Below are 14,121 nucleotides of genomic sequence, written 5' to 3' on the forward strand. Positions count from 1 at the left end.
GTACGAATCTGGGGGCGCTGGCAACGGCGCCGCTGCCGCTCCCTCCAAGGAGGTATACCACGAGCCCGGTGGTGGTGGCGGCCCTCAAAATTTGGGGGCAGTGGAGGCGGCATAGGGGGGAAGTTGGGGCCTCGGCGTGGACCCCATTACCGGTTCGCCCCAGGAAGAACAGGTGGAAGGTTTTCGGGGTGGCACAGGGCAGGGATACGAAAGTTGGGGGACCTGTTTGTGGATGAGAAGTTCGCGAGCTTGGGTGAGCTGGAGGAGAAGTACGGGCTCCCCCGGGGAACACCTTTAGGTACTTACAGGTAAGGGCGTTTGCCAGACGGCAGGTGGTGGAATTCCCACGGCTACTGCCACACACAGTACAGGACAGGGTGCTCTCGGGGGGGTGGGTGGGAGTGGGGAAGATCTCGGAAACTTACCAGGTGATGCAGGAGGAGGAGGAGGCCTCGGTGGTGGAGTTGAAAGGTAAGTGGGAGGAGGAGTTGGGATAGGAGATCGAAGAGGGGACATGGGCAGATGCCCTAGGGAGGGTGAATTCTTCCTCTTCGTGCGCGAGGCTCAGCCTCATACAGTTTAAGGTGCTGCACAGGGCACACATGACCGGGACAAGGATGAGCCAGTTCTTTGGGGGTGAGGACAGGTGTGTTAGGTGCTCAGGGAGCCCAGCAAATCACACCCATATGTTCTGGGCATGCCCACGCTGGAGGAATTTTGGAAGGGCGTAGCGAGGACGGTGTCGAGGGTGGTAGGATCCAGGGTCAGACCGGGCTGGGGGCTCGCAATATTTGGGGTGGCAGAGGAGCCGGGAGTGCAGGAGGCGAAAGAGGCCGGAATTCTGGCCTTTGCGTCCCTGGTAGCCCGGCGAAGGATTCTCCTTCAGTGGAAAGATGCGAGGCCCCCAAGCGTGGAATCCTGGATCAGCGATATGGCAGGGTTCATTAAATTGGAGAGGGTGAAATTCGCCTTGAGAGGGTCGGTACAAGGGTTCTTTAGGCGGTGGCAACCGTTCTTAGACTTTGTGGCAGAACGATAGACATTGGTCAATGGCAGCAGCAGCTCGGGGAGTGGGGGGGAATTACTTTATTTTTGTTTATGTTATTTACACCGGAGGGTCTGAGGGGGTGTATACACCTGTTGTGTTAAGTCGGGGTGTTAATGTTAATTTATTATTTATGTACAGGGGGGGAGGGGTTGGGGGTTGATTTTTTTTAGATTGTGTTTTGTACTTAACTCTGTTGCGTTCTTTTTTCTTTCTCATTTTGTTATTGATATTTTATGAAAACCTTTAATAAAAATTATTTTAATTAAAAAAAAACATGGGGATGGATTCTCCGTGACATTACGCCAAAATCGCGAAACGCAATTGGCTCCGACGCAGAAATCGGGCTTTATGCCGGTTTCGCGCCGAATTGACATTCTCCGGACCCGCGAAATCGACTAGATCGCGGCGCTCGCCACGCGGCCCGGACGTACAGTACGCATCTCATTATTTGACCCGACGACCGATTCTCCAGGGCATCAGCGATTCTGCATCTCGGATGGGTCGATTTCCCACGGTGTGTTTCTAATGTTCTATAAAAAATAGTGAAGTTGGCGTGCTGGCTGAGGCGGCTGCAAGAGGTGGTGGGAGTTGGCATGGAGTGACTGCGGGCTCCCGGATTGGACACCGGCCGTGCTTCCTGCGGGGGTTGGGGCCCTGAGAGGGCCGGGGGAGGGGCAGGGAAGGGGGTGGACAGTCCGAGCAGCCGGGGAGCCCCCGACAGGGCAGGGGCTACGCCAGCAATCTTGCTGGCCACTCACCCTGGCACCTGGGTGGATGCAGAGAAAACGGCCGGATAGTTGTGTGCCACCCCCCCCTCCCCGCATCACTCAACCGCCGACATACACCAGGGGACCACCCAAGGCCACACCGTCGGCAGCCCCCAGCGAGGTCAGTGCCATCAAACGGTGGCTCTGGCAGCAGGGATGGGCGCCAGGACCAGGGGCACCGACGAGGCCGGGGTGACGGAGTTGGGGGACATGCGTGGTTGAGGCACGCGGTGACAACCGGGGTCACCGTGCAGCCCATGGTACCTGGTTGGGCACGGGTGTATGCGCCATGATGACACATTTACCGCTCACCCCCTGCAGATAATTATGGCACTAGGTCATCAGCCAGCGATGTTGGTTGCCGTGGCGACAGCCACTGCCCTGCATGCAGCCCTGTGGCAGCGGGGGCGGCTCAGAGAGGTGGCGGAGGCTGAAGCAGAGGAGCGGGCTGCAGAGCGGCAGCCGCTGAGGCTGGAGGGCCGGCCGCCTAACAGGACGAGGAGGAGGTGGAGGTGGTGCCAAGGAGGCGGCGGATGAGGCCACACGTCTACCGCAACCGCATGTCATTTGAGGAACTCCCGGACCGGGCATGCAGGAGGAGACTGCGGATGAGCAGGGAGACAGTCAGACATATCTGCCAGTTGATGGCACACCTGTCACCGCATGGGAATGGGGGAGGACACCTGCTCCTGGTGGCCGTCAAGGTGACGGTGGCGCTGAACTTCTACGCGACGGGGCCGTTCCAGTCGCCGAGTGGGGACCGGTCCGGCATCTCGCTGGCATCAGCGCGCAGGTTCATCCGTGCAGTCACTGACGCCCAGTATGCCCTTGGGGACCGGTATATCCAGTACCCTGTGGACCACACGCCAGCAGGATGCCCGGGCAGTGGGCTTCACCGCCATCACCGTGATGCCCTGGGTCCATGGGGTAATCGATGGGATGCATGTCACCGTACAGCCACCGGCGGATAACATGGCCACTGTTCATAAACAGGATGGAGTACCACTCCATGAACGTTCAGGTGGTCTGTGACCACCAGATACGGATCCTGCACGTCTACGCCTGATACCCGGGCAGTGTACATGACTCGTTTCTACTGTTGGCACAGTCCGTGATCCTCGTGACCAGGGGTGATGTTGAGAGGTGCTTTGGGGCCCTGAAAATGAGCTTCAGGTGCCTGGACCGCTCTGGAGGGGTCCTCCAGTACGAGGCCAGGAGGGTAGGCTGCATCGTGGTTGTCTGCTGCGTCCTCCACAATATAGCCCAGCAGAGGGGCGATGTGCTGGTGGAGGATGAGAAGCAAAGGCAGGCCTAGTCAGATGAGGAGGATGAGGGGGAGGGCGACAATGTGCGGGACATGTGGGCTGGCCAGGCATGGGAGGCCGCACATCGCCAGGGCCAGCTAGCACAGGACACATTAATCGACGCACGTTTCACCAACTAGGGGAGGGGTTTGCTGGCCAGGGGCATGCACACCACAATACCACACCCCTTCACCACTGAACACCCTCACCTCCCACACCACCGACCACCCTCACCTCCCACACCACCAAACCACCCGCATGCACACCTCCCTCCGTTATATATACCTGCGGCACTACGAGCCGGGGGCACTGGGTTGGCAGTGACAGCGCGTCGGGGCCATGGGATGGAGGATGATGTCAGTCCGCTCTGCGATAAGCTCCATGAGTCACAATTTCTGACTCATTCCCACAGTAGCACCCTCCACCTGGGTGATCACTGCATGCGGCCTGGCCAGTCCATCACATGGTCCTGTCAAACAGCTGGGGACGGAGTGATGGGTCGGTCGGGGGAAGGGGGGGCTGCACAGTCCGCCCACTGGGCCTCACTTGTCCCAATATTCCTCACACTCAGTGGGTCATCACTGACCGCTCCACCCCCACACCCATCAGACAGGCTGGTTTTAACAGTGTGAACGTGTGTTTATTGTGAACAATTATATACAGTCTGTGCCCTAGCCCTATATCTAAGCTGTGCCCTGCATTCGTGCCAACTTAACTGGTGTCTACCATTCTGGCCTCAGGGGCCCTACCACTATCCATCCCTCTGTGGTTCCCCAGATGTACAGCAGGAGTGGAGGTGGCCTGCTGTGACTCCTGCCCTGCGACAAGGGTCCCCGTTGGCGCACGTCTCCTGGGACGGCCCAGCCTGGATGGGCTCGGCTGCTCCTCGGGCGTCCCAGGTGGCGTGGTGCCGCCCGGTTCTGCCCGCTGCCCACCAGATGCACCAGGCACAGGAGGGGGAGGGGGAGTCCGAGGTGCTCTGGTGTTCCGGACCCTCGCCTGCAGGAGTCACCGGCATGGGCCCTATCACCTCCTCCTCCCTTGGGGTGCCCAATGGTCCCTGGGCTTCTCAATGGGACGGGATGCAAGCAGAGCCATTCCCTGAGGCCCCCCTGCCACCTGGCGCTGCCAGTCCTGGAGACTCGCTCTGGTATCGACAAGGGTCTGAACATTCGCGGCCATGGAGCACAGGGAGTGGGCCATCTCCGTCTGGGACTGTACCACCACCCTGAGGGTCTGTGCCACATCAGTCAGTGAGTGAGCTACCTCCCCCTGGACTGGATCACCTCCCTCTGTCTGTGCGATGCCAGCCAGCACCTGGGCAATGCCACCGATGCTCTCAGATGCTCTCAGAAATAGCCTGCTGTGACTGAGCCACATCGAGGAGCGCCGCTGCAATGTCCAGCTGAATCCGGCACATGGTTGCATGTGAGAGGGCAGCCCTGTCCTGGGCCTCGGCCCCCAACTGCACAGAATGCCCCAGGCCTTGCAACCGTTGAGGCATGTCCGACACCTCAGCCCCCATTGCCTCCACCGCGGATGCCAACCGTGCAGTTTCGGCCTGGGTGGCACACATGACCGGCACCACCCCCTGCTCCTGCACGCGGATGGACTCCTCCACCTGCCCTTGCAGGTGCAGGAAGCCGGCTTCCTCTAGTCTATGAGTCCCTGCCTGCACCTGCATTGTGGGTGAAACTGGATGTTCCAGGAGCCCGGGAATCGTCTGGGCAGCAGCTGGTCCCTGGGGCCGGGCTGCCCTGCGACCTTCCGGCCACGTGGCTGCTCCTACCTCCACCTACCATACCGGACCGACTGTGTGGTGCGCACCAGTGAGTGTCCTAGGAACCTCTTCACTAATTTGCCCAACCGAGGTGATTGCATCAGTGGTCAGGGCACCCGGCCATTGCGGCTGGCATGGGTGCTGGCATGTGGGTCAGGGTGGGGGTCCGGCCATCCCCTGGGGTGGGGGGGTGCGGGTTCCGGGTCACGTGTGTGGGGGGGTAGTGTGCTTGGTGCCAGGGGCACAACGCTGGGTACTCACCCTGGCCACCCTGAGGAGGGCGTTCAGTTTCTTCCTGCATTGGTCTTCAGTCTGGGCCACCTCCCTGATGGCGCTGACGGCAGCTCTCACCTCCACCAAGGCACAGCGAACGATGCCGCCTGATGACCTCCGTCCCGACCCGGGGTACAGCACAGCCTCCTCTCCTCCACGGAGTCCAGGAAGGTTTTGAGTTCCGCATCCCGGAAGTGCGGCCCTGCTCTACTTGCAGCCATGTTGGCTGCGACACTTGGGTGTGGGAGGGGGACTTACGTGCTGCCGTGGCGGGGCATCAATCACAGAACCAGCGATTCGGCCGCCATTCCATTAACAGAGTGTGACGTTACGCCCGTACTAGCCTCTTGGGAGCGGTTGAATCGCTGCAGCTGTGGACCCAAACTCACCGTCAACGCTTAGTCTCCAGAATGGAGAATTCAGCCCGTTTCCTCATATCACCTCTGATTCTCCTGCCAACCCCCATACATCAGTGTTCCCTAGTTACCACCCTTTCTGCAACTGGAAAATGTATCCTTACCTATTCTATCAAAACTATTCATGTTTTTGAACATCTCTATTAAATCTGCTCTTAACCTTCTCTACTCTAAAGAGAACCATCAATACTTTCCAATTTCTCCATGTAACTTCCTCATCTCTGGTAATATTCTGGTGAAGTCTGCACTTTTATATCTGGTGGCCCACCAATCACATTCATATGATCACTAAGACTGCTTATTTTCACCTCCATAATATTGGTTTTCTTCATCTCTATCTTGACTCACCTGCTGCTGAAACCTTGCTTCATGCCATTTGTACTTCTAGACTTCATTATTCCAACACACCTATAAAATTGCAGAATGACTACAGGACAGCAGGAGTTTATTTTGCCCATTCACTGTGGTCCATGCCTTCTCTCTTCAAGAGTAATTTTGTTGTCCCACTCCCCAACCCTCTCCCCACATCCCTGTAAATCTTTTTTTCGCTGCTCTTTCACATTGATCCCTCCACAAACTTGAGGTCATCCACAACTCTGCTTTCCATGCCCTAACTCTCACCCAATTCCATTTGGCCAACATCCCTTTGCTCGCCCATCTACACTGGGTCCCAGTCAAGCCTTTTTTTATTTTAAAATTCTCATCCTTGCTTTTAAATCTCCCCATGGCCTTACCTTTCCCTATCTCTGTAATCTCCAAAAGCCCACAATCCTCTCAAGGTATCTGGGCTCATCTCATTCTGACCTTTTGAGCACTCCCAATTTTAATTGCTCCACCATTGGTGGCTATATCTTTAGCTGCCTCTGGAATTTCCTTCCTGCAAATCTCTCTCCTCCTTAAGACTTTCCTTAAAATCCCTGTCTGTGTCTTTGTGAAGTCAGTTGGCATCTTCCTCATTGTTTGGGATGATCTGCAAGCTTTGAAATGATGCCCTATGTATACAGATTTTGACGTTTAGTTTATATCTAAAGCCCAAATCTTCCTGTCTCAGGATTGTTGGGAGACCAATATATGATGGAATATGCAGGAGGATCCTGACATGCAAACACTTGGGAATTTCCCAAGACATTTCAACTGCCAATAGGCTGATTTTCAGCTGCCAATAGGCTGATTTTCAGCTGCCTGGTATCTTCCGTAAACATCTCTGACCCTGCGTTCAGGATGGACATTTAGACTAGATCTGTGCTATTTACCTGGATGCTTACCGAGGAAATGTTGGATTGTTTAAAAACTTGGACCAGAATTCTCCGGTCATTGAGATTCACCTTTCCCGCCGGCAGTACACCACTGTCCGCAGTTTTTGTGGCAGTGTGTGGTGGTTACAATGGGAAATCCCATTGACAAGTAGCGGGAAGATAGAGTCCGGCCACCACCGGACTCTATCCGAAACACGTGGCTGCGGAACCGGAGAATCCGACCCCTGGTCTACCAACTGGGTAATTCCACAACTGACTCCCAACATCACCCCCCACCCCAACCAGCCAACTACCCTCTTGATTAGATCCTACTTCCCTTAACCAATACCCTATCAACCAACCCAAACAACTCCTGACCACCAACATACATATTTTCAGGCTTATCCACCCGACTCAACTCTCCACCTACCCATTCACTGACTCATCTATTTACCCATTCACTCATTCCCACTCATTCATTCGAAGTCTTGATTTTTTAAATAAGTTAGTCAAATATACCACCCACTGCAATAAAAAACGGCATTCTGCCTCTCCCAGCTACACTCCACTTGCTGGTGTTAAATGGAAGATGAAACCCTGCTCATTTCTCTGTCAGCCAGGACTGGGAGACCCCGGTAAAATGGGCAGTAACTTTGGGTCAGGAAAGTTTGGTGCAGCATTGTTACAGACCGGATGGCTTGGGCCTATAAGAACAGTGGTCGTTGACCTCTGGGAAACACCACTGTTTACTTCACTCCAGACAACTGTGTCAGCCATGGGTCAGTTGGTCGGACTTAGCTTCAGAGTCACAAAGTTCTGGGTCCAAGCCTGACTCCAGGGCTTACATGCAAAAATCAAGCTAAAACTCCAACAATTCAGCACTACTTCATTACTGCACTGGAGTTGCCAACTTTTGGATGAAGCATTCAACTGAGGCCCCATTTGCCTGTTTAGGTGGATCCTATGTCACATTTTGTTGAAGAGCAGCATTATCCCCAATGTCCTGATCAATATTTATCCCTCACAAAATCACTAAAACACATTGCTGTTTGTGGGAGTTTTCTGCATGCAAGTTGGCTGTCATATTTCCTACATTATAACAACGACTGAACTTCAAAAATACATAATTGGCTGTAAGTGTTTTGAGATGACCGGTGGCCATGGGAAGCACAGTGATTAGCATTTTTGGTTCACAGCGCTAGGGTCCCAGGTTCGATTCCCGCTTGGGTCACTCTCTGTGTGGAATATGTACGTTAATCCCTGTGTCTGCGTGGGTTTCCTCCGGATGCTCCGGTTTCCTCCCACAATTCCTGAAAGACATGCTTGTTAGGTGAATTGGACATTCCGAATTCTCCCTCTGTGTACCCGAACAGGCGCCGGAGAGTGGCGACTAGGGGATTTTCACAGTAACTTCATTGCAGTGTTAATGTAAGCCTACTTGTGACAATAATAAAGATTATTATTATTAGATAAATTGTAAGTCGATTCTTTCAGTCTGTAAACCAATTGTTCACCACTACTGTCTGCTTTATGTCCCTACGTCTATCAAGCCTCATAACTTATCAGACTTTGCACTGCTATCAACTGGCTAAGCACAACAGGTTAGAATCACACAGCACAGAAAGAGGCTGTTGGGCCAGTCATGTCTGTGCTGGCTCTTCGGAAGAGCTATCCAATTAGACCCACTCCCCTGCTCTTTGCTCATAGTCCGATTCAGGTATATATATAATTTCCTTTGAAATTTACTCAGGAATTTGCTTCCTCCAAACTTTCAGGCAGTGCATTCCAGATCATAGCAACAGGCTGCCTCCTCACCACATCAGTTCTCTTTCTGATTCTGTTAAGTCCCTGTATCTGGTTACTGATACTCCTGTCAGTGGAAACAGTTGCTCTGTGTCTGTTCTCTGTAAAGCCTTCCTCATTTTTAACATAATTGAAGATTAACATTAGAAATCAAACCTTTCTGATGTGAATACCTAGCATTTTCTGTCAGGTTTCTGAATATTCAATTTTACTTTTTATTAGTACTACTTGTTTGAATAATGTTCAAAGTTTTCTATTCATGTGTTTTTACACTTATGGCACCATTCATTCCATTCTATTGGCAGGATTCTCTTGTCCCCCAGTCACATGTTTCTGAGCAGTGTGCCATTCGCTGGTGGCGGGATTCTATCTTCCCGCCGCTTGTCAATGGGATTTCCCTTTGTAGCCACCTTACGTGGCCGGGAAACCATGGGCTGGAGTGCACTGCCAACAGGAAAAGAGAATCCCAACAACGGGAGAATTCGGCCCGGATTTTTAAAAACAAAATTCCAATTACAGGGCAATTTAGTGTGGCCAATCCACCTACTCTGCATATCTTTGGGCTGTAGGGGGTGAGACCCATGTCGACACGGCGAGAATGTGAAAACTCCACACCGACAGTGACCCGGGGCCAGTATCAAACCCGGGTCCTCGGCGCCGTGAGGCAGCAGTGCCAACCATTGCACCACCGTGCCACCTAAGTAGGCCATTATCTCTGTCTTTACAAGACAGCACTGTCAACTTCTGCTAAAACAGCATAGAAGCTGTCTGTTCAGCACCACTTTATATATTAATGGTATGCCAATAAAAAAGCCCAACATTAATTTCTCATTTGACAACAGAATATGGCCACAAAAAATTACTGATTTGGAAATACTAGTTTGCCAGACAAGACTTTAGTCAGGCTAGACTCCTGATCGATAATGGACATCCATAAATATTATACCTTGACATCTGGCCATCAAATGGAAGTTGAAATATAAGTTACAACACAAAACAGGTTCTGGCGCAATGATGGGCGCAATTGAACTAATTGGGAACAATGTCCTATCGTGAGTGCGTTTAGCCACATGTTTCCCAGCACTCGCAGAGCCGAGAAAATCAGCGCTATCAAATGGCACCCGGGTTAGATAAAAGTCCTCAGTAGGGAACATTCAGCTGAGGCTGCACATAGCCCCGTTTTCTGCACCAAGGAGCTCTGCTTGCAGGAACTCCTCAATGTAGCGAGAGATCGGGACCCCATTTTTAAAAGGTGCCCTGATCTCTGGAGCCCCCGATGTGACCACAGACCCCCCTCTCCCCGAGCCTCAACTCACTATGAAGGGGTCCCCAGGCCATTCTGTCCCCAACACCCAAACAGGGCCCGATCACCACTCTGGAAAATATGCCAGCTTGGCAGTGCCAACCTGGTACCCTGGCTGTGCTCCTGCAGCTGGCAGTGACACCCAGGCACCTTGGCATTGTTGGGCTGGCACCCAGGTGGCACTACCAGGGTGACAGGCTGGCAGTGCCAGGGTGCCCAGGTGGTACCAGCAGTGCCAGGATGCTACCATGCCCAAAGGGCATGCACCTGTAGATACCCTGGGAGACACCCATGAGTGCCGTTCCGTCTGGTCCCCGTTTGTGGAGACCAGTACTGAACAGTGCTGTACCAAGGTCTCCAAGGCAAAGGGGATACATCTCAATGCCTCAGGTGCCTCGAGAAACTGCACATGACAGTGAGACTAGCTGTCTTGCTCTAATATGCAGATTTGCAAGAAAAATGAACCTGCCCACAATGCGTTTGATCTCACGAGGTGGAGCAAGTGTGGTAGATACCGGGAGCAGGGTCTCCCGGCGGGCCGCTTTTTGGGGCAGCGTGGCCGTTCGATTGTTTGTTTCCATGGAACTATCACATGCCTTAAGTTGCAATATTCTGAAAATAGTATTTTAATCTGTGCTGAATCTCTTATATTTGATGTTTTACCAGCCTTTCTGACTTTCTTCGGGATTGCCAGCATTGGTTTGAGCTGCCTGGTCGCCCTGTTTCTATACCATGTGGTCTTTGGCATCCAGTACCTTGGCATCTTAAATGGAGTGGCTGCTTTTGTCATTGTGGGTATTGGTGAGTGATCTGTCAAAGGTTTTATTTGCTGTAACATTTAAAGATGTTGCATTTTCACCCATCCAGAAATGTACATTTTCATTCATTAGTTTTTAAATTGGTAAAGAAGAACCTATATATCTAAAACACATCAATAGGATTCAAAGTTAATTGCACAAGTGAATAAGATCTCGTGGGCAGCACGGTAGCATAGTGGTTAGCACAAATGCTTTACAGCTCCAGGGTCCCAGGTTCGATTCCCAGCTTGGGTCACTGTCTGTGCGGAGTCTGCACGTTCTCCCCATGTGTGCGTGGGTTTTCTCCGGGTGCTCCGGTTTCCTCCCACAGTCCAAAGATGTGCAGGTTAGGTGGATTGGCCATGCTAAATTGCCCTTAGTGTTCAAAATTGCCCTTAGTGTTGGGTGGGGTTACTGGGTTATGGGGACAGGGTGGGGATGTGGGCCTGGGTAGGGTGCTCTTTCCAAGAGCCGGTGCAGACTCGATGGGCCGAATGGCCTCTTTCTGTACTGTAAATTCTATATATCTATCATAGGCTAATTGTTCTACTGGTGCTCAGTCCTGCTTTTTTACGTTCACCCAAATGAGGGATGTTAATGCTGGAGAATAGAACACTTTCCATTACAGGTATCGATTATTAGCATCAAACATGTCTACTAGATGCAGCATGGTTAACCTCAGATGAAAACCTCTCCTATACCAGAAAAGCGATAGCTCAGCGGTTAGCACTGTTGCTTCACAACGCCAGGGACCCGGGTTCGATTCCCGGCTTAGCTCACTGTCTGTGCAGAGTCTGCACATTCTCCCCAAGCCTGCGTGGGTTTCCTCAGAGCGCTCTGGTTTCCTCCCACAAGTCCCGGAAGACGAGCTGTTAGGTAATTTGGACATTCTGAATTCTCCCTCAATGTACCCGAACAGGCGCCGGAGTGTGGCGACTAGGGGATTTTTACAGTAACTTCATTGCAGAGTTAATAGAAGCCTACTTGTGACAATAATAAAGATTATTATTATTTCCATGTTGGTTATCTTCTGGCCTCTTTGAACGACAGTTACCAGCTTTTAAAGGCTATTTTGTGCTATTGGCCAGGCCCACTGGAAGTGACTATAAACTCACCACTCCGCACCCTCTCAGCCAAACTATTCTGTTTGTAATATAAGTAGAATACAGTCCATCGATATAAAGGAATTAAGAAACAGTATTAACTCATTCATTTAGTTACCCTAAAATCTCAAATTGTTACAAAGTGAGAGTTTCATTCCTCAGTTACATCTTATTGCTGCAGCTTTTGTGGAAGCAGTCTGAAAGTAAAGTACACACATCTATGTGTCAAATCTCATTCCTCTTTTTTGTGAAAGACACCAGGCGAGATTCTCCATTTGGGAGACCAGCTGCGGGATTCTCCATCGGCGGGATCCTCCCCCCTGCCGGCAGAGCACCCATGCCCGCGGGTTTCCCGAATGACTCGGATGGCCTCTACTAACGCGGCCCTGGCGTGATGGACCTGGTGATGGTACAACCTCCTTGGCCCACCGCGAGGGCCACTACGTCAGATGCACAATTGCTGAGACCACAAGTGGTCTGTGCCTCCGTGATTCCCGGCCACGGGATTGCGGGAGGCCGGAGTTTAGGTCGCCGGGCCCGTTCATTTATCTACATCCCCACCCCTCCGACGCGCAGCGGCACCCATCCTGATTTTCTCCGATGCCCGATTCTCTGTCCCATCGGGAGTCCCGGAAAAGAGAATCCCGCCCACCAATCGGCATCCTAAGAGTGAAGGGAGAGGGAAATAATGGTTGACTGAGTCACCCTGGTTCTCCTCAACATTCCACCAGAGGTTTTGCCGGAACACGGCCTGATTGTTTCAGCCAAGAAATATTGCAGGTGATCCAAGGAAAGAGGGGGAAGCTAGAATAACTAACTGCTAAAAATTATTGTATGTAAAAGTGAATCCAGTATATAGGTTGAAAAGATAAAGTAGGAAAAAAACACAAGGACAAGAGGGACTGGTCATTGTAAAGGACACATTTTCAACCAGCTAGTCACAGTTTCTAAACAAGTTGAACAAATTAGCAGAATAAATAAAGATAGATCATAGAATCATAGAATTTACAGTGCAGAAGAAGGCCATTCGGCCCATGGAAAGAGCACCCTACTTAAGCCCACACCTCCACCCTATCCCCATAACCCAGTAACCCCACCTAACCTTTTTTTTTTGGATACTAAGGGCAATTTATCGTGGCCAATCCACCTAACCTGCACATCTTTGGACTGTGGGAGGAAACCGGAGCACCCGGAAGAAACCCACGCAAATATTTTTTTTTTTAAATTTGAATAGATATGTAATTACATTTTTAGTGACAAGTCACACTGCGTATGAATTTATCTGCTGGACAGAATTGATTTCTGTCTTTTGTAATTTGATTCTGGACATTAAAATATAATTATTAATATAGCATAAAGCTTTTGAATATCAGTAATAGTTTCAGTTATAATGAGCTAATGAAATAGACCATCTTTCTTTCAGAATGTTTTTCAGTTTTAGCCCAGAGAATTCCTTTGACTGGTTCTCCACAGAATATGAAACAGAGAGGCACGATTGTGGGCTGCCAGGCTGCACTTGCCGGGACGGCGTGGGGGCGGTGGCGGGGACTGTGGGTGGGGGAGGGGAGGGGGGACGGGGGGGGACTGGCAGGTCCTCGAATGACAGGTGCTGCGGTACACACGAGGTCTCATGCGACTCCTCCTTCTCGACCTGTTGGGCAGCCGGCTCTCCATCCTGGGTGACTGCCTCCTGTTCCTTTGGGGCACTCTCCGCTGGACTAGAGTGGTGCCAAGGCACGGACTGCCAATTCCGCGACCTGCAAGATAGCCATCTTGTTGTGCACCCCACTGACCACCCACCTTGGCCCTGGTTCTGCAGAGTGACACCAGCTGTTTGGGTGCCCCACCCCTCACTCCCGACATACCCCCCACCACCCAACTGGCTGTCACCCACCGGCAGGGCGTCAGGCGGCCCACCCAAGCTAGCCCCCACGGGAGCGCTGGTCAGGGGCCACGGACTGTACCGCTGGCAAGGCAGCGCCAGCCGACAGCCTGGCATCAGGGACGGGCGCCAGAGCTTGAGGTCCCCCTATTGCCAGGTGTCAACTGGGAGCACTATGTAGCCCGGTGAACCTGGTTGTCCACAGGGGTACACATATGCTAACATATCACCCCTGCAGACATGGATATTGGAATTCAACCAGCAATGGTGGACTTCCTGCTAATCGCCGCAGCCCTGGGGGATGCCCGGCGGCTGTACATGCTGGTGCTGCCCGAGGAGGAGGAAGCTGCAGCAGCGGAGAGTGCCCCAAAGGAACAGGAGGCAGCCACCCAGGATGGAGAGCCGGCTGC

At 52.3% G+C, this 14,121-nt stretch overlaps 1 protein-coding gene across 4 annotated transcripts in view; it reads left to right on the plus strand.

The window, feature by feature from the left end:
• The window catches only part of disp3 (dispatched RND transporter family member 3), an 876,012-nt gene that overhangs the window by 566,244 nt on the left and 295,647 nt on the right, over positions 1–14,121 (plus strand). For all 4 annotated transcript variants that reach the window (XM_072478461.1, XM_072478460.1, XM_072478462.1 and 1 more), the window contains one exon: positions 10,596–10,730. In XM_072478461.1, the coding sequence (XP_072334562.1) occupies positions 10,596–10,730 (135 nt within the window). The remainder of the gene's footprint in view (positions 1–10,595; positions 10,731–14,121) is intronic.

The sequence above is a fragment of the Scyliorhinus torazame genome, chromosome 16 (assembly GCF_047496885.1).
Source record: "Scyliorhinus torazame isolate Kashiwa2021f chromosome 16, sScyTor2.1, whole genome shotgun sequence".
Lineage (NCBI taxonomy): Eukaryota > Metazoa > Chordata > Chondrichthyes > Carcharhiniformes > Scyliorhinidae > Scyliorhinus > Scyliorhinus torazame.